The 25,480-nt window shown below is 40.3% G+C and overlaps 2 protein-coding genes across 2 annotated transcripts; both read left to right on the top strand.

The window, feature by feature from the left end:
* Nucleotides 1-5,385: 5,385 nt before the first annotated feature.
* LOC112099623 (TMV resistance protein N-like) lies at nucleotides 5,386-7,088 on the top strand. The gene is made up of 2 exons (XM_024187043.1): nucleotides 5,386-5,889; nucleotides 6,035-7,088. The coding sequence occupies exons 1-2, from the start codon at nucleotides 5,411-5,413 to the stop codon at nucleotides 7,086-7,088; spliced, it is 1,533 nt and encodes a 510-aa protein (XP_024042811.1). The 5' UTR covers nucleotides 5,386-5,410.
* Nucleotides 7,089-7,294: 206 nt separating this feature from the next.
* On the top strand, nucleotides 7,295-8,836 carry LOC112099622. Its single transcript, XM_024187042.1, has one exon. The coding sequence runs from the start codon at nucleotides 7,295-7,297 to the stop codon at nucleotides 8,834-8,836; it is 1,542 nt and encodes a 513-aa protein (XP_024042810.1).
* Nucleotides 8,837-25,480: the final 16,644 nt, after the last annotated feature.

The raw sequence follows: 25,480 nt of genomic DNA, 5'->3' as shown, positions 1-25,480 counted from the left end.
TCTTCTTCATGGGCCACTTGACGCAGTAAAAGATTATGCAAAATTACCCCACTAAATGGAAAACTTCGACACTCCAAGAAATGCCCAAATATATCCTTTTTGAACATACTCAACTGCCGCTTTGTTAATTTTTCCTCGATAGCTTTTACGACCGAAGATAACATACACATGCTCGAAATTCGACCAGGAAAGTGATCAGCATAACGAAAATACATCTTGCCTACTTCAATATCCGGTGATTCTGATTTCGCCATGTATCTGTAATATTTATAAAATTATTACATTATATTTACAGAAATGAAAAATTAACTCGTTAAAAAAAAAACTCTAATTTTCTGGTGCGACAGGCGCCTGTCGCACTAAATCTGGTGCGACAGGCCCTCTTGCACCAAAAAATTGGTGCGACAGGGCCTGTCGCACCAGATTTGGTGCGACCGCAGGCCGCGCATGGGCGCGCGCTGCTGCCCAGCGATGGGCGCCGGCGCGCGCCCTGCCCCCCTCCCTTACCACCCCCAAAATTAAGCGCAATCACTCCAAAATCAAAAACAGTACTCCCAAACACCACCAACCACCACAAACATCATCACCACCATTATCAATCTCAAGCTATAACTATTATTATTCTAAAATCTCATTTTAAATTAATGAAAATAAGAAAAATGACTAACCTAGGTTTTGTTGAAGGTTGTGGATCGTAGATCGGATGCCGGTGAGAGATGGAGCCGCCGCCGACGAGGGTTGATGTCGCCGCCGATGATGGGAGTTGGATCGGTTTGGGAGAGATGAGAGAAAGGGCGTGTTGGGGAAGAGATGAGGGAGGGGTATTTTGGACTCAAATGTTGTTTAATGGCTAATGTTGATAGAAATATTTTTAGGGGGTTAAGATGAAAAAAAGCAAAGTTTTTTTGGTTATTAGTGTAAATTTCCCTTGAGAAATTGCCACAACTACTGTCAGCTGGCAAAACATGGCAGTCTTGAAAATGTTGGACCATATGCTGGAAACATATTGACCAGCCACATGTTCAACTTTTAGCCACGTGTTCAACATTGATTGGTTATTCTGGTCCTTTTCTCGAATCAATCAATGTTGTGAGTTTCTGATTTTTTATTTTTTTTTCTTAACTATATTTTGGACTATTCTTCTGGCTCAGTTATCTAATTATTTTTTTTATTCTTTTCTATAGTACAAATTCTCTGAACCCATTGATTTTCTATTAGTTTAGAATTTAAATTTTCCTTTGAGGTATATATTAAAGTTTATTTGATTGATGGCGGCTTTTATTGTTATGGGATTGTGTTTTGGGAATACGGTGGCATTAACATGTTTTGGTTATATGGCATATGGTAGTATACCAACTGTTTGATTATCTGAGTCAAAGGAATGCGTTCAGTTTACTTACTTTGATATTGAAATTATTGGGTAGCGCACACATACAATTTAGATGTTTAGTTTAATCTTATTATCATTCATTAATATAACAATTTGGTTTTTACTTGTACAGCGGACATGAGTTCAAGAGAATTTTTTTTTGGCAAAGAAGTTCAAATTTCTCTTCGTCTATCATTTTTCATTCAAATGGTTTTCATTGTACATTTTTCTTTTTATCAAAATGTAACAAATTCATTGTTTGAGTGTTATGTATATATTGGCTTCAAATTTGATTGATTGTCACTTGACAATTTGATACTGCAAATTCTTGTATTCATAATTGAATTTCATGAATGGAAGAGATATTGTTTATGATATAGGTAAAGTTGGAATGGTTCGACTTTCAAATTTTATTGTTTGTCATTTGACTGAAAATTGTTCACTGAAATATTCATTTTCATAACATTTTAATTAGAGACTTTGGCACTTTCAGGATGTTATCACAGTTCACAGGCGTTGTTTATAAGTTTACTTGTAGTTCATGAAGGCTTCTCTTACATATAAAATCTTGAAGCCAGCTAGCCAAGTCCTAGCACTACTAGAAAAATGGGCTACCATGATAGAGAATATCTGTCATCCGACCTTGTTTATGACAGAGTTTCTATCTGTCATTGTAACCCCTCTCATAAATCCGTGACAGTAATTTATCTATCACAGGTGTATGTGACAGCTTATAACTATCACAAATGTGTCACAACAAAAGCAACATTGTTTTAATATTTTAGTGGTAAATTTGTTTTATTGTGAAAAAACATTTGGCGGGTATTATGAATTTAATTTTAAATTATGGCGTGTAATTATGTGTCGCAGCTTTATGATGCTAATATGGTGTCGTGATGAGAATTTTTTTTAAATAATAATATTATTAAAAGAATTTTTAATTTTTTTAAAATCAAAACTTTTTAATATTTTAAATAATAATAATATTTTAAATAATTTTTAATATTTTTAAATTAGAAAATAATTTTTAATATTTTAAATAATAATATTATTAAATAATATTATTATTTTATAATTTTATAAATTCCATTGAAATTTAAAAATCAAAATATGTATTAAATCAATACATCCAAATTATTTCAACAATATTATCAAAACATCACTAAATCATCACTTGAAATAACCATAACATTGTCAAAACATCATCTATTCAATTATCACAAATCTACATCCCAACACTACCATCTGGATCATTACCAGCATACAAAAACATCACAACACTATATATCATCTGAAACACTAACAGGTTGATCAAGATTCACTACTACTTAAGACTTTATCAAACAATATCAGCATACAAATTTCACTACCACTTAGACTTTATCAAGATTCACTATCATCTGGAATAATACCAACATACAAAATTCACTACCACTTAGCTTTTTGGGCATCATATATTCAATCACTGGAAACTTCCAACAAATAGCATCATCAAAATACATGGTGAATCAAATCCACAATAATATCTCATAAATCGTTTACAATATTTAATCACCTAAAATATCCAATTACCAACCCATCCTAGAAAAATAATTAATCCATAAAAAAAAACATTGATGGTAAATTCCCAAAAGCCACCAACATCACCTGAAAAGCAAATTACATTAAGATGAGTACCAAAAAAATGCAAATTAACTTATCGGCCACTTATAGTTAATCAAATTCATAAGGTGCCATCACACAGTTCAATAATCAAGAATAATGAAGAATTTCACACGTGTAACAAAAACCTATAATTACTAACAAAAATCAATGTAACTTCATTTTTGAACTCTTCCATTCCTTGTTTGGAACTTTTTGACAGCCTTTTAACTGCAATTTATGTTGCCATAGATCTGCCTATTAGTTAGTATAAAAAGCAAATATGATCTAATTTCAGCAGAATGCCACAATATTACCTTGGACACTGGCCCAAATCTAATTTCTCCTAGTTTATTGTAACTTGAGAAGTTATCGGTGGCCTTTGCTATACTGACAAAATCATATTCCCATAATTCCATATCTTATTTTCCTCCATTATTATAATTTTTCATATGATTCATATTTGTTAATCCTGAAATTGTAGGAGAATTCCATCATGTAAGTTCATCATGTACTGACTGTTCCTAATCACATTTGTTTTATATATGAATTTTCTTTTGACCATATAATTCCCAAAGGTAATTAGCCTACCAGGTAAACTGGTTGTCTGTTGCTTAAGTCACAACATGTGAGACTTAAAACTAAAATTTTGCTTCTGTTTACAAAAGGAAAAAATAACATGTAAACTTTTTATTAGCTAAAAAAGATGCTAAGTCTTTACACATGCATTTGGGTTTTGAGCTGGATCTCGACCTTATCAAGCGAAGCTCGATTAAGTTCGGTTCAGCCTCATTTGAGCTCGCATTGTTTGGGTCTAGGCCAGGCGGGCATTTTATTATTTTTTTGTTATTTTATGTTAAAAATGAAGCAAAATATAGGTTAAGACATAAAACAGATGCTAAAACAGAGAATAACAGAGCACTTGTGGTTCCAGCTCCATTTATTTATGATTGTCCTAACATGTCCAGTCCTTTCTTCTTTTTGTTATAATTAAGTGCAGATATTTTATTTTATCGAAAAGGCAGAAACTTTATTAGAAGAGAAACGAAATTTCAAAACAATTTCAAAACTTGAAATTGAATCTTGTAAATTCATTTAATTCTTGGTTTAAAAAAATACTATAATTGATTTATATTTATAATTATTAAATAAACAATTGATATCATGATTTTAATGATTAAAATTATAAATACCATGATTTTATAAATATGTAAATTGTGAACTATGATCTATGACTCTAAGTAAATCCAATAACAATTAAGTTAACCCCTAAAAAAATTTATTATTATTGTTGTTAAGTATTAAAAAAAAATCTAATACTATAAGGTCAAACTTAATAATTAATATTGCATTCTCTTACTATTATTAGTTTATTATTATTGAACATGAACTTAAAATTTAAATTTTTGATTTTATTAAATTTGAATAAAGACATATAGACTTAAAAAAATTATGTCAATAAATTAACACGCGCTTTTAAAAAATTAAAAAAAAAATCTTATTGAACTTTTTTTCTTAAACACGGTACGGCACGGCCGCACGGCACAACACACGACATGGCACGAGTGGGCACGGCACGTATGTCAGACCGGGCTTAAACAAAAAAATTAGGCATGACATGACATGTCATGAAACACATAGTGCGCATGGCGCGGGATGGGTCTTGCTTTACCGGCCCGGTCGATTAACCATCTCTATTCTTCGCTTTAGTAAGGGTATAAACGTATATCAGTCTTTGCGCATTTGCTTTTTCTTTCAAGGAAAGGACCCGCCACGAGCATGTTCGGTTGTCCACTTTTATCAAGCGCTTTTTCCTCACATCATTGTTCTATCTTATCCTCTAGCCTTATGCTTGTGCGTGACTAGGCTTGAGCTTACTTTAGACATTTTTGGAAAAACGCTGAAAATAACTCTGTTATTTTGCCTACAAAAATTTTAACTTGATAATTTTTTTTATTGTATCGTCGAATAGTAATTTAATTCTCCATCCACAGCGGAGGTTCAAATCCAAACCTCTTATTTCTATCACAAAATTTTACCATCTCGACTAAGTACCGTCAACAAATTTTTAATTGATAATTCTCAGTAAAGTAACTAATTAATACAATCAATAAGATTTTTCTTACTTTTGCTTGTCCTTTATTGATTGCACCAAAATTTTGGGTCTTTATTTTCTTATAAAGACAAACATATGGACACATCATGCATCATGAAACTACAACTTTTCTTTTCTTTTTAAGATTTGCAAATATGCTAAAGGAAAGCTCCAATTAATTCCCACGAAAGCAAACAGGGAAGAAAGCTCAAAGCAGGAAAGTCATCATATATTTAACTTCACATCTCTCATTTACATTTCTCAACTCTAAACACTTTGTTTCAGTCACAAAATTTCCTTCATCCATGGCTTCATTTTCTTCTACTAGCCTTATTGCTCATAGCAAATACGAGGTCTTCCTCAATTTTCGAGGGAAGGATACTCGTAACGGCTTTACCAGCCATCTGGCTGCGGCTTTACATCGGAAACAAATACAATTCTTCATTGATGATGAAGAACTTAGGAAAGGAGATGAGATTTCGCCTGCCTTTTCGAATGCAATCCAAAATTCAGATATTTCGATAGTTATCTTCTCAAAAGACTATGCTTCTTCCAAATGGTGCCTCAATGAACTTGTCAAGATTCTTGATAGCAAGAAAATGAACGGCCAAATAGTGATACCGGTATTCTACCAAGTAGATCCATCTGATGTGCGGAAACAGAAGGGGAGTTTTGGAGAAGCTTTTATTCACCTCGAAAACAACTTTCCAGGTAAGGTTAAAAAATGGAGGGATGCAGTGACTGAAGCGTCAAATTTATCTGGTTATGATTCCACGGAATCCAGGTGATTCTTCTTAACTCCAGCTTCCTCGTTTCCGCTATTATTAATTGTTCCTCTGTTTTTATCAATGAAAGAACATTAGGGCTTTATAAGCTAGCTTGGTTCGTCTTGATTCATCATTGTTTTACGTCTTAATAACACTTGCTAGGAATGAGGCGGAACTTGTGGAAAAGATTGCTGCAGATATTTCTAAGAAATTGGAAGATGCGTCAGACTTAACTGATTTAGATGGCTTTGTTGGATTAAACTCACGAATTGAGGATCTTAAATCATTGTTACGTTTCGAATTGCATGACGGTCGAGTTATAGGAATTTGGGGCATGGGCGGTATCGGTAAAACAACAATTGCTAGTGTTGTCTTCCACCAGATTTCTGGAGACTTTCAAGGCAAGTGCTTCATGAGAAACGTTAGAGACGAATCAAACAAAAAGGGAGTAGTACATGTTCGAGATGAGGTTATTTGTGAGGTGTTAGAAGAAAATCTCAAAATAGGAACTTCTATTATACCCCCAAGAATCCAGAAAAGGCTCCAACTGATGAAAGTGTTGATCGTTCTTGATGATGTTCATAACGAATTCACAGAACTTGAAAGCTTAGCTAGAGGGCTACAATTTAGCCATGGAAGCAGAATCATTATAACCTCCAGAGATAAAGGTGTTCTTGAGAAATGTGGAGTGAATAATATATATGAGGCTAAGGGATTGAAACATGATGAAGCTCTTGAGCTCCTTCGTAGAAAAGCCTTTAGAGAAAACAATCGCTCTTATGATCTTATGGAGCTCTCAGAGGAAGTAGTACGTTACGCCCATGGCAATCCATTAGCTCTTGAAGTTTTGGGTTCTTCCCTTTATCAAAAGAGCAAACAACAATGGAATGTTAAATTGCAAAACTTGAAACTGATTTCTGAACCTAATATTTATAATGTGTTGAAAATCAGCTATGATGAGCTAAATTTGGAAGAGAAGAAAACATTTCTTGACATTGCATGTTTCTTCAAAGGAGAAGATATAAACTTTGTGAGAAAGATACAAGATGATCCTACATTAGTGGACACTCTCATTGATAAGTCACTCATTACAAAATCATATGATGAGGTGCAATGCATGATTTACTGCAGGAAATGGGTCAAACGATTGTTCGCCAAAAATCTATCAACAAACGTAGCAGGTTGTGGAATCATGGGGACGTCTATAATGTATTAAAGAATAATAAGGTAAGAATCTATTTATTTTGTTTTATATTAACGCGATATGCACCACTATTTTTCCTCCTCACGCACATGTTTTCAGTATATTTTTGTTATTACCAAAAGTGAATGGTTCTTTTTCGAACAAAATGATGCGGTCCCAGTAGCTAGCTACAATCGATCAATAAAATTAAAATGTTCTTCTTCAGAAAAACAAAATCAATGGAGAGCTCCGAAAAATCCGGACGTGGAAAAAACCCTAGCGCTGGAGGAATTTTCCCTCCACCGTTCAGGGAAAGTAGAACAACTAAGAAGGCAAGGTTTCGTGATGAGGAGGTTGCAGATGATACCCCTGTACATGTTTCGTATAAGGAAACCCTTGTAAACTCGTCGCGAGCAATGGAGACGGGTTACGATGGCGGCGCAGGGGACTGGGAGTTTGAGGAAGGGGACGTGACGAAAAATAAAGATGGACCTATGCCCTCCATAACCTTCTTGGATAGGGTTCACGAGAAGTTATGTGAACCATGGCAGAACTCGGTTATAGTGAAGCTGCTGGGTCGCACGATCGGTTATAGAACTCTCTGTACGAGACTGAATGCCATGTGGAAGACAACAATGACTTACTCAGTGATTGACCTAGAAAACAATTATTTCCTGGTTCGCTTTCGTTCGGCGACTGATGCGGTCGATGCCCTAACAAAAGGTCCGTGGATTATTATGGGGCACTATCTCACGGTGCAGCCATGGACGCCGTCTTTTGATGCCAATACAACGGATATAGAGCAAGTTAATGTATGGATCTGTCTTCCCCGACTCGCTGTTCACCTATACAACCGGAAAGTACTCCAGAAACTTGGAGAATTTGTGGGTACAGTGATGAGAATTGATTCGAACACAACATCCTCAGCGCCTGGAAGATTTGCACGAATTGCAGTTCGTCTTTCCCTGGCCAAGCCTCTGGTTTCTCAGTTTGTGTTGGATGGGAAGGTTCAAAAGGTAGAGTATGAGGGATTACCAGTGATTTGCTTCACATGTGGAAGATACGGCCATAGTAGTAGCAGTTGCAAGGGATTGAATTCAGCAACCAATTCTAGAGAAGGGGTTCAACCCCAACCTAATATGCAGCCCCAGGGGAACACTGTCCAACCAGATGATCACGGTAATATTGATAGTAATGCCGAGTCCTTTGGATCTTGGATGATAGCCACGAGAAAGGGCAGAAAATTTAATAGTGGCAAGGACATTAACAATGGCTTGACTAAGAACCGAGAAAATATAGGGGCTGGTGTTTCCAGATTCCAAATTCTTGAGCAGGTCACGAATGACCGTGAACACCCCACACATGCCGCTGTGATAGACAATCCATCCACTTCTCACCAACCAAACACGGCCAACCCTTACCAGATATTTACTGCCAATCACGAGGATAGAACTAAAACTCCGGCTAGACGTAAGCAGCACACCACAGCCGTTACTGCCAAACCCCAAAAGAAGACACCAGCTTCCTCCTTGAACCCAATCCATAACCCTTTTCAGCAGACCACTTTCACTTTAAGAACAGAAAATACAAACTATTTGCCCCATGCAAACCCTAGGACCGAATCATGTCTTAACCCTCAACTCAACCCCAGCCAACAACAAATGTCCCCTCTAGTTACAACCTTGGACCCAAAAAAGCATACGGTGATATTCTGTAATAACCAAAACCGATCTCTTGGAGAGGTAAGGGAGGTGGGCAGTGATCAGAGCAGTCGGCTGTAACGGGAGTATGAGCACGTGTCTGATCCTCCAGACGATCAACATGCTGATTGTAGAAACAACGTAAATGCTCATGTGCATCCGGCTGTGTCTATAGGGGAGAATGAAAGGGAGGAGATGTCCGATGAGGAAGACTCGATGATCGAGGAAACGCCTTTGGCGTTGATGCATGACGGGAATGGACAACATTAATAAGGTGTCTATGTTTCCTTTTTTTGCTTTTATTTATCTCATGATGATTAGCATTATGTATTGGAATGTCCAAGTGGCAGCCTCGGCTGTTTTTCGGCGCTCATTCAGGACAATTGTTAAAAACTACAACCCTTCCTTGGTGGTTTTGATGGAACCTCGCATTAGTGGGGTCAAAGCGGATGATTTCATTAAGAAGAGTGGTTTCGACCAGTCCCATCGAGTGGAAGCAGTGGGCTTTGCGGGTGGAATTTGGATTCTTTGGCAGAGTTACATTGAGGTGGAGGTGATGCTGAACCATAGGCAGTTTATCCACTTTAAAATATGTAGGAATAATACTTTTATGTCTTGGGTAACGGCGGTTTATGCTAGCCCAAACCCGATGTTGCGGAGACAGCTGTGGAAGCATATGGATAGCATTGCTATGTCAATTCAAGGGCCTTGGCTAATTGGTGGGGACTTTAATTCTATATTGTATGCTTCTGAGAAGCAGGGGGGTGTTACACGGAATTCAGGAGTTTGCAGTAATTTCCGGCAGTGGTTTGATGGGCACCGAATTTTTGATCTAAAATTTAAAGGCCCTCGGTTTACTTGGTCTCGTGGACTTCTGTTTAAACGACTTGACAGAGCTCTCTGTAATAATGATTGGTTAATAAAATTTGCGGACAGTTCTGTTCTTCACCTTCCGAAGGTTGCTTCAGATCATAGGCCGGTTCTGGTTCGTTTTGCGGGAGCTGAGTACAGACACCGGGGGACTAGGCCTTTCCAGTTTTTGGCACCCTGGCTGACTCATGAACACTTCAATTCTTTTGTTAAGAAAGTTTGGGATCCTCAAGCCCATTATAGAGATGCGGCGTCCCATTTTGTCCAGGCGGTTCAAAAGTGGAATAGAGAGGTGTTTGGAAATATTTTTCAGCGGAAAAGACGGTTAATGGCTCATATAAATGGGATTCAAGTAGCCTTAGAAAGGTATAACTCCCGAGGGCTTGTTCGGTTAGAGGCTAGGCTTCGGAATGAGTTGGAGACGGTGATGGGGCAAGAGGAAATCTTGTGGTGGCAGAAGTCAAGGAAAGACGAGCTTCTGCACGGGGATAGGAACACGAAGTTTTTTCATCAAAAGACCATTGCAAGACGACGGAGAAATAGAATTGAAGCTATTCAAGATACTTCGGGGAACTGGCTTTATAGTGAGGGAGAGATTCGAAATTATGCTATTGATTATTTTTCGTCCTTATACAAAAGTGAAGTTGCAACCCCTCAAAGTTATCAGGTACCGAATTTATTCCCAGTCTTAAATGCTTATGATTTGGAGAGTACTGTCGTCACAGTTTTAGATGACGAAATTAAAAGGGTGATTTTTAGTATAAAACCCCTCAAAGCTCTAGGTACTGACGGTCTGCATGCAATCTTTTACCAGTCTCAATGGCCGGTTATGGGACTTTCCTTCTGCAAGCTTATAAGTGACATTTTTAGTTCGGGCAAGATCCCCAAAGAAATCAATACTACTCTGTTGGTTTTGATTCCCAAAGTGGAGCACCCCACTAGCCTAAGTATGTTTAGGCCTATTAGTTTGTGCACGGTCGCTTATAAAACAGTGACTAAAATAATTGCTAACCGCTTGCAAGCCTTGTTGCCAGATCTCATAGGCCCCCACCAGACTAGCTTTGTGCCCGGACGCCATATTATTGATAATATTGTTGTTGCTCAAGAAGTAGTTCACTCCATGCGAATGAAAACGGGGAAAAAAGGGTTTATGGCCATCAAGGTGGATTTAGAAAAAGCGTACGATTGAATTAATTGGTCATTTATTTTCGATACTCTACAGCAAACTGGTATCCCGATTCAGTTATCTCTATTAGTCATGGAATGTGTAACTTCGGCTTGGATGAGTATTTTATGGAATGGTGAGGCTACAGCAGAATTTGTCCCGGGGAGAGGAATCCGTCAAGGGGATCCGCTGTCTCCTTATATTTTTGTCTTGTGTATTGAACGGTTGAGCCATGGAATATCACATGCTGTGAGGGAGGGCAGCTGGAAGCCTATTCGGTTGGCCAAGCATGGAACTCCTCTAACGCATTTATTTTTTGCAGATGATTTGCTCCTTTTTGCAAAGGCGTCAATTGATCAGGCGTACACCATTGATGCAGTTTTAGACAATTACTGCCGGAGCTCTGAAGCGAAGGTCAACAAGTCGAAAACTAAAATTTATTTCTCTAAGAATGTTGGTTCAAGAGATGCTCAGCTCCTCAGTAATGTGTTGGGGTATTCGGCTACAAATGACTTGGGGTGCTATCTTGGAATGCCTCTCATCCATTCGAGAATAAATAGAGCTACCTACCAATCGATCCTTGATAAGGTGGAAAAGCAGCTCACGGGTTGGAATGCAGCTCACTTATCATTTGCTGGCCGAATTACTTTAGCTCATTCGGTGCTCCAAGCAATGCCAATTTACGCAATGCAGACAACTTTATTACCAGCTCCGGTGCGTGGGAAGCTTGAGCAGTCTTGCCGTCGTTTTATTTGGGATGGGAAGTCGAAGAGCCATAAGATGAGTATGGTGGGCTAGAATAAAATTTGCATGCCGAAAACTAAAGGTGGCCTGGGGTTTAAGAAGTTGGGTGTGATGAATCAAGCGTTATTGATGAAGCTGAGTTGGCAAATAGTTTCGAATTCAGACAAACTGTGGGTTAAGGTTATCTGCTCAAAGTACGGATTGGATCCTAGACACTTGCCGTTGTCCCTCCCTGAGAAACAAGGTTCTGGAATCTAGAAAGCCATAAAGCACACGTGGTCAACCACCATGCAGGGAGCTCGCTGGGCTGTTTGTGATGGTTCTCGAACTCGCTTTTGGCTGGACTGCTGGGCAACAAAACAAGGCCCTTTGATCAATCTCACTGTTCATCCAGTGCCTCATGAATTGGTTAATGCTACGGTGAGTGACTTTCTGAACGTGCATGGGGGCTGGAACTGGTCAGCTTTTGAACATTTGCTACCCAATTCTATCCTGATGCAAATTGCCTCGATAATGCCTCCTAGCTCTCTTTTTGGTGTTGACAAAATTTATTGGCGTTATGAGCCAAGTGGCAACTTTACGGTTCGCTCGGCATATGAGTCCCTCGGTCAGCTGGAACTCACTGCTACTGATAATGCATGGAAGCATGCATGGTCCTGGAAGGGGCCGCAAGCAACTCGCATTTTCCTTTGGCAGGCTTTACATGCGAAATTAAAAACCAAGAGTGAACTATCTAGGCGGCATATTCCGGTCTCTCCAAGTTGTGATCGTTGTGGGGCTCCTCTTGAGGATATTATTCACATCTTGAGAGATTGTCATTGCATCAAGCGGGTTTGGTTTCGGCTTGTTCCAGCTAGGCATCAATCCTCTTTCTTTCAGTCGTCTTTACGAGATTGGATAATTGCGAATCTACAAAACAAGTGGAACATTCCCTCTCCATTAGCTTGGGAGTGTATTTTCGGCGTAGCGGTGTGGAGATTATGGTATTGGAGGAATCTTTTTATGGTGGAGGGGAAGCTGGCGGATAGCTCAACAGTCTGTGTAGATGTTATGGCCAGAGCTAACGAAATCTATAGATTAAACAACTCTCATATAAGTCAACAGCCGCAGAGGAAGGAGATCTTTATTAGATGGCTGCCACCTCCATGGCCTTGGTGCCAATTGAATACGGATGGATCTTGTAGAAAAGATGAGGGTGCAGGTGCTGGTGGTATTATTCGAGACTCGGTCGGACACTGGCTAGCTGGATTTTGTATGAATATTGGAGAGAGTTCGGTGTTAATGGCGGAACTTTGGGGTCTGTACCAAGGATTACATCTAGCTTGGGAGGCTGGAATAAAACGTCTTTTGGTTGAAGTGGATAGCCTTTGTGTTACTCAATTGGTCTCGAAGCAAGTGGTTGTGCCTAATGAGTTCTATGCTTTGGTCGTTGCTATCCAGGAGATTATTAGTAGAAACTGGCAAGTTTCCATCACCCATATTTATCGGGAAGCCAATTCGGCGGCGGATTTTATGGCAAACATGGCTCACTCATACCCCCATGGATTGCACTTATTTTCTAGCCCGCCTGTGGGTATTTATTCAATTATTGTACAAGACTTGTATGGGTTACTCAACCCCGTCTTATTCCTGTTTAGCTCGCTAGTTTGAGCCCCATCTAATCAAAAAAAAAAATGTTCTTCTTCGGTTGAGAACAACAACCACAAGATAAAGAGTTTGAATAATTTTCTGCCTAATTCTTTATTCCTCACTGGAGCTTATTAATAGTTCTAAGTGTAACAAACAACTTTGTTTTGCAACCGTGAATGACGGCATAAACAAAGCTAACGATAAGAAGTAGCAAATATTTATTAAACAACCTAGCTATAAACTCGAAACAGTATACAACTCAAATGCAACAACTAAAGATATGATCCCGAGTCCCTACCAACTCTGCCACGATTAGTTGACGTAGTAAACCAACCGAAACTTGCTCCAGAACTTGCTCTCATGCTATTTCCACGTGATGCATGTTTCATGCATGGCTTTCATGCTCAAGCATACTCTTTCATATTTGTTGTTAGGCTTAGGTGTCCTCTTTAACTTACGTGGCTTCTTATCACAAAACAACTTATGCATTTTCTCAATTATTTTTTATACATATCCAGCATGACATCGTTTCATTGAAAACATAAGAGCTTCTCAAATTATTTAGAAATATTAAAAAAATACCTTTCAAGCTATGAAGCCTAGGCTAGCTAGTTTTTTAGGCAATTCAACATTTTGGCTCCTGCATACACTTTCAAATGAGAGATCATCGAAAATTAGCCTAACTATTGACATAATCTAAAAGCTTGTTAATTAGCTTCAATTAGGAAGCCGTAACCAATGTTTCAAATTTTTTTAATAGATTTTATGCACTTATTCTTTGCTTTTGTTTTTAAGGGGACCGACAAAGTTGAAGGCATGTTCCTTGATTTGTCCAAAATAACCAGCATACATCTAAGTCCTCAAGCCTTTGCCAATATGCCCAATCTAAGATTCCTTAAATTCTATATGCCCGAGCATAATGGAGTTCCAATTATGATCTCTAAAGTGCATCTTGACCAAGGTTTAGAATATCTTCCTAACGAATTGAGATATCTCCACTGGCACGAATATCCTTTGAAAGCACTGCCATTTGATTTTGAACCAGAGAATCTCGTCAAGCTCAATTTGCCTTACAGTAAAGTCGTGCAAATTTGGGAAGGAAAAAAGGTATGGTGTACTTATACCAAACATTAATTTTTCTTTCTTTAAATTCTATATAATTTATAGTTAAATTGAATGGTACTAATTTAATATAGTCTTTGTTTATCTTTTGTTACAGAGAGCTTTCAAGTTAAAATATGTTGACATCCACAATTCCCAATATCTCATTAGGATGCCGGACCTATCAGAAACCCCAAATCTTAAGAATTGCATAAATTTGACTTGTGTTCCATCGTCGGTCCAGAATTTCAACCATCTCAGTATGTTGTGTTTCGAGGGATGCAAAAGTCTTCGGTCCTTTCCGTCCAACCTACATTTTATGTCTCCCATTAAGATAGATTTCTCCTCTTGTTTTAATCTCACAGAGTTTCCACAGATTTCTGGGAATATAACAGACCTGATCTTGAGTGAGACTGCAATACAAGAAGTTCCTTCATCAATAGAGTGCCTAACTAATCTTGAAAAGTTGTATATTAATAGGTGTATGAGGCTGAAGAGGTTATCAACTAGCATTTGTAAATTGAAATCTCTTCATGTGCTTGTTCTTGACGACTGCTCAAAACTTGAGAGGTTCCCAGAAATCTTGGAGAAAATGGAATCCGTAAAATGCATCTCTTTAGAAAGGACGGCAATTACAGAGCTACCATCTTCATTTGCAAATCTAGAAGGGCTTAAAGATTTATACATAGGCGGTTCCTCATTGAGACAGTTAAATCTAAGTAGAAATGACTCCGAGAGTTTACCTGCAAGTATCACGCAACTTTCACAGTTGAGAAGTCTTCACTTGAAGGACTGCAGTATGCTTTCGTCATTACCAGAGCTTCCGCAAAGTTTGGAGTTGTTAGATGCAGAGAATTGCAAGCAGCTCCAATTTATCCCAGAGATTCTGTCAGGTCTAGAAGAAGTAGATGCATCCGTACTCGAAAAGGCAACGTTTCTGAATTCGGCATTCACATTAAATTCTGCTTGCGTTAAGTTCGTGTTTAGTAATTGCTTGAAACTGAATGAAAAAGCAAACAACGAGATTTTGGCAGATTCACAACGATGGATTCAGCATATGGCAATTGCAACATTCAGATTATTTGATGAAAATGTACTCAGTTCTCCCTTTTTCGCTCTCTCTTTCCTCTCTTCCTCTTCATTATATCTGAAATCATGATTTTCATTTTACAGAAATACAGTCACATCAAGGGTCCCAGCATAATTTTACCTGGGAGTGAAATTCCGGAGTCGTTCAGCAATCAAAGTTCAGGATCTTCAATAACTGTAAAACCGCCGCAGAATTGTTGTAGAAACTTAATCGGCTTTGCTCTTTGTGCTGTTCTTGATTATAATGAACGAATTCCTTCTGGTTTTTCGTCCGTATTCTGTGAATACAGATTTGAAGTGAATGCTCTCTCTGGAATCGAACATGTTTATGAAAATTGCCTGATATTAGCATCGACTCACGAGTTGATTGATTCAGATCATGTCGTGCTTGGATTTAATCCCTGCTGGAATGTTGGGGATGGTGACGATCATAGAATATTTCTTAAGTTCTTCGATATCCATAAACACCACACAGCTATCTCTTTTGAGTTCATCTGCGACAGTTACAAGGTGAAAAGTTGTGGGGTGTGTCCAGTATATGCAAATCCCAGCGAGACCAAACCAAACACTTTTACTCTCAAATTTGCTACAAGAATTGGGAAATTGGATGATAAGGCAGCGAGCCCAAGTGGAACTTCTGACGAGGAGGAACTAGAACCGAGGATTTGCAGCATGCTTCATTTCCCTAGGTATGTCCAATGCCCCAATTAATTTGTGTTTCTTTATCTTTATATTGCGTTTATTCTTAATAATATCTATTGATATCTTTCTAATTTTTTAAAGGGGAAAAAAACAAAGAAAATATTGCAATTGCTGAAAACTGTGTTACGCACATTTGTATTTCTTCTCTTTGTTCACTCAAATTTCGTAATAAAAATGAATTTTTGATACTGTTTAGAGAATTTCACGCCCCTGCTTTAATGGACCTCCCTGATCATTTAATGTGTGTCAATTCCAACTTGTATTAAATTTTCTTTTTACCTTACCATTTCTTGCTTATGTTGAACTTAATTACGTTTTGCACAATGGAAAAAATATTGGATCGCAATTCTTATACAATATACAGAATTTTTGTAAAATAGAAAAATAGATGAAGAATAAAACCAATCACACAACATAAGAATTTACATGAAAAACTCCTATAATGGAGAAAAACTATAGCGCCAAAGACCATGAGAGAAAAATTCACTATGTGAAAAATTATTAGAATCACTCTAGTATTTTTCCTCACACCTAAAACCCCAATAATACACAATCTCTCAATAGACCTACTGTTTCTCTTACACCAGAAACTGTCTACTTGCAGAAAACTGATTGTTGTGTTATACAAATAAGTAAACTCAACCTGCTTATTTAGAGTGATAATTTCTTGTAGGAGAAGTAATCCATTTCTTATACTAGTAATATTCCTCCTTGAATAAGTGAAGTCTCAAAAGGGAAATTATTTATTCTTTAAATAGGAATCCTACAAAAAAAAGGAAAATAATAAGGAAATCCTTATTGAAAAATAAGACATATTTCCTAACAATCTCCACCTTGATGAGTTTTTCAATCAGGCGACAAAATATGATCCCCCGTGTATCCACACAACCATGTCGTCTCTACCTTCTTTACTCCACAAAAACTATACTCACATAGGGCTTATGAGAATCACACCACCATGGGTAAATTCTTGTCTCTATGCAGCAACCATAATTCTCTACACCAAGAATCATTATACTCCACCTTATCTAGAGTATACATATTCGGCACACGTCGATTACCTTGCTGAAAATAGCTACTATCATATTTGGCTTCCTTGAGAGTGTCCAACCATCAACATAAAATTTCCACCACACATCTTACATAAATGCCAACCCATGCCTTGTGTGAAAATCTTGTGGACCCGTTTGTAGTGATACATCCTTTTCTATGGCACTAGCAGCATGCCATTAGGATGTCTTTGTCATCTATTATAGGGGATCATCGTCTCCCATAATGATGAGAGACTTTTTACTAGCGATACTATCAGTATCTTCATATTTAACTTAGAGCCACTTGTCAAACTTGCTCAATTTGCTTTCTGACAGTCCTTTTTAAGGTGGCCTGATTGTCCACACACCCAGTAGACTATTTTCTTCTTGGAGTTATTTTTCTTCCAATTACCTACTATCAATGCCCAATCATCAACAGCTTCATTACTTCCACCACTTAGCCTTCTTTCTTCTGACAGTAGAGTACTAGTAACTTCTTCAAAATCCACAGTCTCCTTCCCATATATTAAAGTAGGCAACAAATGCTTGTAGGAAGTTGGAAGAGACCACAATAGCCTAAGCGCCTTGTCCTTATCTTCAATTTTAACTCTAATTGCTTTTAGTTCTGTCACAATGCCATTGAGAACACTAAAATGATCAGAAAGTTTTGTACCTTCAATCATTCTTAATGTATGAAATCGCTCCTGAAGGTACAAATGATTGGAGATGCTCTTTGTCTGATACAAATTTTCTAGCCTCTTCCAAAGTTGTTTTGCCGAAGGAAATTTTCCTACATTCGCAAGAACATTCTTTGCTAGACATAATCGTATCGTACTTGCAGCTCTTTCGTCTAATTCTTCACAATCTTCATCGCTCATAATAGATTCCCTAGAGTCACTGCCAGAAGTAGCACCCTTCAAACCTTTGTGTAGCCTAGATTAAATCAATACATTGACTTGAATTTGCCACAAGCCAAAATTAATTCTCCCATCAAAGTTTTCAATGTCAATTCTCACAAGATTTGAAAATTTGTTTGTATACATAATTGCTTAGCAGAACAAGCTTTAGCTTTGATACCACTTAGTAAGGGGTTTCAATCTCACTAAGATCTTGCAATAAAAAATATATCAAATAAATAACAAATAGAAAAATAGATGAAGAATAAAACCAATCACACAATACAAGAATTGATTGTTATATTATACAAATAAGTGAACTCCAATAACACCCAATCTCTCAGTAGACTGTTTCTCTTGCACTAGACAATGTCTACTTGCAGAGAACTGATTGTTATATTATACAAATAAGTGAACTCAACCTCCTTATATATAATGATTATTTCTTATAGGAGAAGTAATCATTTTCTTATACTAGTAATATTCCTCCTTGAATAAGTCAAGTCTCAAAAAGGAAATTACTTATTCTTTAAATAGAAATCCTACAAAAAGGAAAAATATCCTAGGAATCTATATTGCAAAATTAGACATATTTCCCAACACTGTCTCAGGGATTATTTGGATACATACAATAGTGGCTACGATAGTTAGGCCTATAGTTAAACTAGCTCAGTTATTTAATTCCAAATTTACTCCACTAAAAGATTGGAATTGACCTCCATAATTGTATGATATTGCGGATAATGTTCTAAAATAATCATTTGACCTATGCCATATTGATTACTTTACTAAATAATCATTTGTACCACATCATTAATTAAACCGATATCTAGACTATCTAATCAATTTAATTACATCTTTTTCCTTAACCCATTGGTTTTCTCCATTGATTATTTTCAACATACTAATTTTATTAACAAACTCTGGCCAGAGAATTCTATGATCAAGTACCGAAAACTTATCAAGTGGCGGTTGTAAAAATTCTATATTGTTAATATATAATTCCACTTCTCATCATTGCTTCCACTAAGATACTATGTAATCTTGATTATAATTGTATGTCATGCCTATCGATAACTTAAATGGAATGACAATCGTAATGATGAAACTATTTTTTAACGTTCTATTCTTTTATTGCATTGCATCTTTTTGTTCTTTATCAGTTAGAGCATTTTCTTTTACTTGTTTATCTTGTGGGTGGGTTTGAGAGCTTTCAAAGTTGGCAATATGTACGACAGGTGCTCGTGAATAATTAAAGTCCCATAGATGTTAGCAATCTTGAAAATTTGCTTAGTTTTATTTACATCTCATAAATCATGAAACTCTTTTCATAATTGCCTATTGTTAAATGATGATTCTAAACTGATATATGAACTCTGATTCATCACTTACAAATTTGGCTTGCTATGCTTTTTAGTAGTGATTTGGTCTCTACGGAGTCTAGCAGAAATCACTGTTCTAAATTTGCATTATACGTTAGTCAAATATTGGTCCAGGAAGGATGGCATTATGATGATTTTTCTGTTCATGTTTTTTGCTTGTTTTCTAGTAGTTGCTTGTTAGATGACCTCGAAAATGTACTAAGGCGAAGCAATATCAATGAGAAAATGAATTCTATAGATGCATTTTTTAAGCATCAAATGAGGATGCAACTTACAGGGCCTTGGTGTATAGATAATGGGGTACACAAAGATCACCCACGCGTTAGGTGGATTTATACATTTAAAATGCATTTATTTCACTTTTCCCCTCAAATCATGCAATTATCTTCTCCCTCCAAAGACAATCAAGGATCCTGATGCAAGAAAGCAATTTCCCTCCTTACATACCTCACGTTTTATTTTGTTTTCTTAAGTTGAGATCCTGACTTCTATGGTATGATGGCAGCCTGAAGACTGGGATGACAGAGCATGCATCTCTGATCCTATTTACAAGAAGCAAGAGGTAAAATGTCCCCTACTTTTGAACCTTCTAGTGCTTACTGTTGCGGACCGCCCAATTCGCTAGCCCAATTGCCCACAATTTCGGGCTAGAGAGCCAACAAGCATTGTAATCTCTCTTTGTACAATACAAGTTTCTTTGGCTCAATTGCTCTCTTCTCTTGTTCGAGAATCTCTAGGCTTACTTAGCAACATTCGGCAAAGTTGTCTAAGTGCCGCACGGGTTAGCTGCGCAAAACACTCATCCCGTGACAAGTGGTATCAGAGCTAAGGTTTGCACGCACGCAAATTAGCTCACAAAGCAATGGCCAACCCTTCGAACTTAGCACAAGAGGGTGTTGTTGGTGTGGATGTTCCACCGGAACCAAGCCGTGGCCGAGAGGGAGAACGCGCCCAAGGCAAGACTCGCGGCAAGTCCAAGGCCCTATCCGTGGATGCGTTGGAGCCTCGTATAGGCACTCTCGAAATAGCATTGTCCGCCGCTCAAGATAGCCTCGTGGGATTGGAGGAAAGAGTGGATGGTCTCGAGGGAGAATACGCCGAGTTCACGGTGGCCACAAAAGCTCTCATCCATGAGCAAGCGAACATTCTCCGAGGTGAGTTTCGTTCTTTCCATGATGAGTTGTTCAAACTTCGTAGTTTTGTTCAGGACGAACTACGTACTGTCCGTGCGGAAGTGGATGAAGTCCGCTCGGATTGGGCATGGCACAAGCGCACACTCTCCACAAGTCCAGCTTCCGCAAACTCGAGTGATGCACGCCGCATTGACGTGCCAAAGCCTGACACCTACGATGGCACACGCAATGCCACCATCGTGGACAATTTCCTCTTTGGGCTGGATCAATACTTCGATGCCATGGGTGTCCGAGATGAGGCATCGAAAGTGGGCACTGCACCCACCTATCTTAGAGGCGCTGCACAACTATGGTGGCGTCGCAAGCATGGCGAGATGGGCAAGGGCATTTGCGCCATCGACACTTGGGCCGACTTCAAGCAAGAACTCCGAAAGCAGTTCGCCCCAAGCAATGCGGAGAAGGAAGCGCGAGTGCGTTTACGTCGCCTCAAGCAATCGGGTAGTATTCGGGACTACATCAACGAGTTCACTACCCTCATGTTGGAGATAAGCGACATGTCCGACAAGGATTCACTCTTCTACTTCCAAGATGGCCTCAAGGATTGGGCCAAGACCGAGCTTGATAGGCGTGGTGTTCAAACACTTGACGACGCCATTGCCGTTGCGGAGTCGCTCACCGAATACTCTACCCAATCCAAGGACAAAAAGGCCAACCAAGGCAAAGGTGGGGGAGAGAGTCGCAAGGACAAGGGCAACAACCGCAAAGATTGGGGGCAGAAAAAGCCGCCTAGCAACAAGAGTTGGCAAGGAAAAACGGAGGGCAAGAAGGAGGCGCCAAAGCCGCGAAGCCCATGCTTCATATGCAATGGTCCTCATTGGGTACGTGACTGTCCGGAGAAGAGGTCGCTTAATGCTCTTGCTGCCCAACTCAAGAGCAACCCCGCAATGTCCACGGAGGAACCCCAACTCAGCATGGGTTCTCTCCAACGCCTCGGCGCACTCAATCGCCAACAGCCCGCACTCGTCAAGAAAGGGCTCATGTATGTAAGCGCAAAGGTAAACGGTCAGTCCGTTCGTGCGCTGCTAGACACGGGAGCAACACACAATTTCGTGTCCGTAGACGAGGCCAAGCGCTTAGGCCTCAAGGCCACCAAGGAAGGAGGCACAATGAAGGCTGTGAACTCACCCGCCAAGCCAATTGCGGGAATCGCACAAGGCGTGCACATCACACTTGGTACGTGGAGCGGAAAGCTTGACTTCTCCATCGTGCCCATGGACGACTTCAAGATGGTCCTCGGCATGGAATTCTTCGACCAAGTCCATGCCTTCCCACTGCCCGCTACAAACTCCCTAAGCATCCTCGACGGGAGTAAAGCATGCATGGTACCCACGGAGCGAGGCAAGTCCGAGGAGAAGACACTCTCCGCCATGCAATTCAAAAGGGCTTTCAAGAAGGACCCAAGCTTCTTGGTCTCCATTCGGGAACTAAATGAGGAAGGAAATAGCGGAACGTCGCCAAACCAAGTCCCTCCACGAATTCAAGCCGTCCTCGAATATTACAAGGATGTGATGCCTCCAGAACTTCCGAAGAAGCTCCCACCTCCGCGAGAGGTAGATCATGCGATTGAACTGGAACAAGGCGCAAAGCCACCAGCCTTGGCACCCTACCGCATGGCGCCACCTGAATTAGAGGAGTTGCGGAGACAACTCAAAGACTTGCTGGATGCAGGCTACATTCGCCCCTCAAAGGCCCCATTCGGTGCACCGGTCCTCTTCCAAAAGAAAAAGGATGGATCGCTGCGGATGTGCATCGACTATAGAGCGCTCAACAAGATCACTATCAAGAACAAGTATCCGATTCCCTTGATTGCGGACTTGTTCGACCAGCTTGGTAAAGCGCGGTACTTCACCAAACTTGACTTACGCTCTGGGTACTACCAAGTGCGCATCGCCAAGGGAGATGAACAAAAGACAGCGTGCACAACAAGGTACGGGTCTTTCGAATTCCTTGTGATGCCTTTTGGCCTTACTAATGCACCCGCCACATTTTGCACACTCATGAACAAGGTACTCCAACCATTCCTCGACCGCTTCGTGGTCGTGTACTTGGACGACATTGTGGTGTATAGCACCACACTCGAGGATCATGCCCAACACTTGCAACAAGTCCTCCAAGTACTTCGAGACAATGAGCTCTTCCTCAAACTAGAGAAGTGCTCGTTTGCCCAACAAGAGGTGGAGTTCCTTGGCCACAAGATTGCGGGCGGGAAGATCATGATGGAGAATGACAAAGTAAAGGCCATCCTCGATTGGGAGCCTCCCTCGAAAGTACCCGAGCTTCGCTCATTCCTTGGGCTGGTGAATTACTACCGCCGCTTCATTAAGGGCTATTCAGCCAAGGCGGCACCCTTGACAGATATGCTCAAGAAAAACAGAACGTGGCATTGGTCTGAAGAGTGCCAACGTGCATTCGAGGAGTTGAAGAAGGCAATTTCGGAGGAACCAGTCCTCGCTCTTCCGGACCACACCAAGCCCTTCGAAGTTCAAACGGATGCCTCAGATTTCGCCATAGGTGGAGTCCTTATGCAAGAAGGCCACCCAATAGCGTTCGAGAGTCGAAAGCTAAATGACACGGAACGCCGCTACACGGTGCAAGAAAAGGAGATGACAGCCATCATCCATTGTCTAAGAGTGTGGCGACATTACTTGCTTGGCTCACACTTCACGATCATGACGGACAACGTGGCGACAAGCTACTTTCAAACTCAAAAGAAGTTGAGTCCGAAGCAAGCACGGTGGCAAGATTTCCTTGCGGAATTCGACTATCGGCTAGAGTACAAACCGGGGAAAGCCAATGTTGTTGCGGACGCTCTAAGCCGCAAGGCGGAATTGGCAACACTTAGCATGAGCCAACCGAAGTCCGACCTTGTCTCACGCATCAAGGAAGGCCTCCAACAAGATCCGCTAGCAAAGGATTTGCTGGAGAAGGTGCTCGAAGGAAAGACAAGGCGGTTTTGGCAAGAGGAAGGCATCCTCCTCACCAAGGGAGATCGGCTGTTCGTGCCAAGGTGGGGAAACTTGCGGAAGGAAGTAATCAAGGAGTGCCACGACTCTAAGTGGGCTGGTCACCCAGGAATCGAGCGCACCACCGCACTAGTTCAAGCCTTGTATTTTTGGCCGCACATGAGGGACGACATCGAGGCATATGTGCGAACTTGTCTTGTGTGCCAACAAGACAAGGTGGATCATCAACTTCCAGCGGGACTGTTAGAGCCGCTACCACTAGCAACAAGGCCATGGGAGAGTGTCTCCATGGACTTCATCACATCGCTGCCCAAGTCCGAAGGTTGCGGTAGCATCATGGTCGTTGTCGACCGATACAGCAAGTATGCTACATTCATTGCCGCACCCGTCGATTGCAAAGCGGACGAGGCAGCCCGCCTATTCGTCAAGCACATTGTGAAGCTTTGGGGAGTTCCGAAGAGCATTGTGAGGGACCGAGACCCTCGGTTTACTGGGCGGTTTTGGACGGAGCTCTTTAAGATGTTGGGGACCGATCTCAAGTTCTCGACAAGTTTCCACCCACAAACGGATGGGCAGACCGAGCGCATTAATGGCCTCCTCGAGATGTACCTGAGGCATTATGTGAGCGCTCACCAGCGGGATTGGGCGAAGCTACTCGACATCGCCCAATTTTCTTATAACTTGCAGCGAAGCGAGGCTACAGGCAAGAGTCCGTTCGAGATCATCATGGGATTCCAGCCCATGACCCCCAATGCCATAGCCTCGACTTACGGAGAGAAAAGCCCCGCGGCACACAAGCTCGCCCGCGAATGGCATGAGGAAGCGGACATCACGCGAGCCTATCTCGACAAAGCCGCGAGGAAAATGAAGAAATGGGCTGATACAAGGAGACGGCATGTTGAGTACAAGGAAGGAGATCAAGTCATGATCAAGCTCCTACCCCAACAATTCAAGACTTTGCGGAAAGTTCACAAGGGGTTAGTGAGGCGCTACGAGGGACCCTTCCGAGTTGTTCGACGTGTAGGCAACGTCTCGTATCAACTCCAACTTCCGCCAAGACTCAAGATCCATCCGGTCTTCCATGTGAGCCTTCTCAAGCCATATCATGAAGACATGGGAGAACCAAGTCGCGGAGAATCGAGGCGCGTGCCAACTGCCGTTGTCACCGCGTTCGACAAAGATGTGGACTACATCATTGCGGACCGAACGGTTTCGAGGATGGGTGTGCCAGCACATAGCGAGTACTTGGTGAAGTGGAAAAACCTCCCCGAGAGCGAAGCCACTTGGGAACGGGAAGATGATTTGTGGCAATTCGCTGAGCACATCCAGCACTTCAAGCACGAGAGCGCGACGAGGACGCCGCGAGCTTAGGTGGGGGAGGATGTTGCGGACCGCCCAATTCGCTAGCCCAATTGCCCACAATTTCGGGCTAGAGAGCCAACAAGCATTGTAATCTCTCTTTGTGCAATACAAGTTTCTTTGGCTCAATTGCTCTCTTCTCTTGTTCGAGAATCTCTAGGCTTACTTAGCAACATTCGGCAAAGTTGTCTAAGTGCCGCACGGGTTAGCTGCGTAAAACACTCATCCCGTGACATTACGCTAAATTACAGTTTCTTGTATGATTTGAAATGAATATGGAGTTTTAGGAACGGAGTTGTGTTTGCTCCATAATATATTACACCACTTGTGTGTTATCCTATTCCATATTTGAAGTTTTTGTAGCTATTCGTATAGCATGCATCGTGAACATTATTTGAATAAGTTGACCTTTCGTTATGTTTGTTACTTGTTTGGTTGTAAATTCTGTGAACCTGTGTTTCAAAACTTTTCAGTGCTTTGTTAATTAAGCTCCTCTCGTTTGAAGGTTGTGTACAATTATTTGTTATGGTTTTTTTGGTTTGAATTAAAAGAAAAAAAAAGTCTTGGTTCTCTGTTTAATATGGAAATTAAGAGGATAGAA

Source organism: Citrus clementina, unplaced genomic scaffold, assembly GCF_000493195.1.
Source record: "Citrus clementina cultivar Clemenules unplaced genomic scaffold, Citrus_clementina_v1.0 scaffold_3, whole genome shotgun sequence".
Lineage (NCBI taxonomy): Eukaryota > Viridiplantae > Streptophyta > Magnoliopsida > Sapindales > Rutaceae > Citrus > Citrus x clementina.
The sequence above is the reverse complement of the archived record's forward strand: the minus strand, read 5'-3'. Positions and strand labels throughout refer to the sequence as shown.

Excerpts from the sequence above, each read along its gene's own strand:
- LOC112099623 (XM_024187043.1), top strand. The coding sequence starts at position 5,411 with ATGGCTTCATTTTCTTCTACTAGCCTTATTGCTCATAGCAAATACGAG. Across the intron at positions 5,890-6,034 it reads TATGATTCCACGGAATCCAG|GAATGAGGCGGAACTTGTGG; the intron begins GTGATTCTTCTT and ends AACACTTGCTAG.
- LOC112099622 (XM_024187042.1), top strand. The coding sequence starts at position 7,295 with ATGGAGAGCTCCGAAAAATCCGGACGTGGAAAAAACCCTAGCGCTGGA.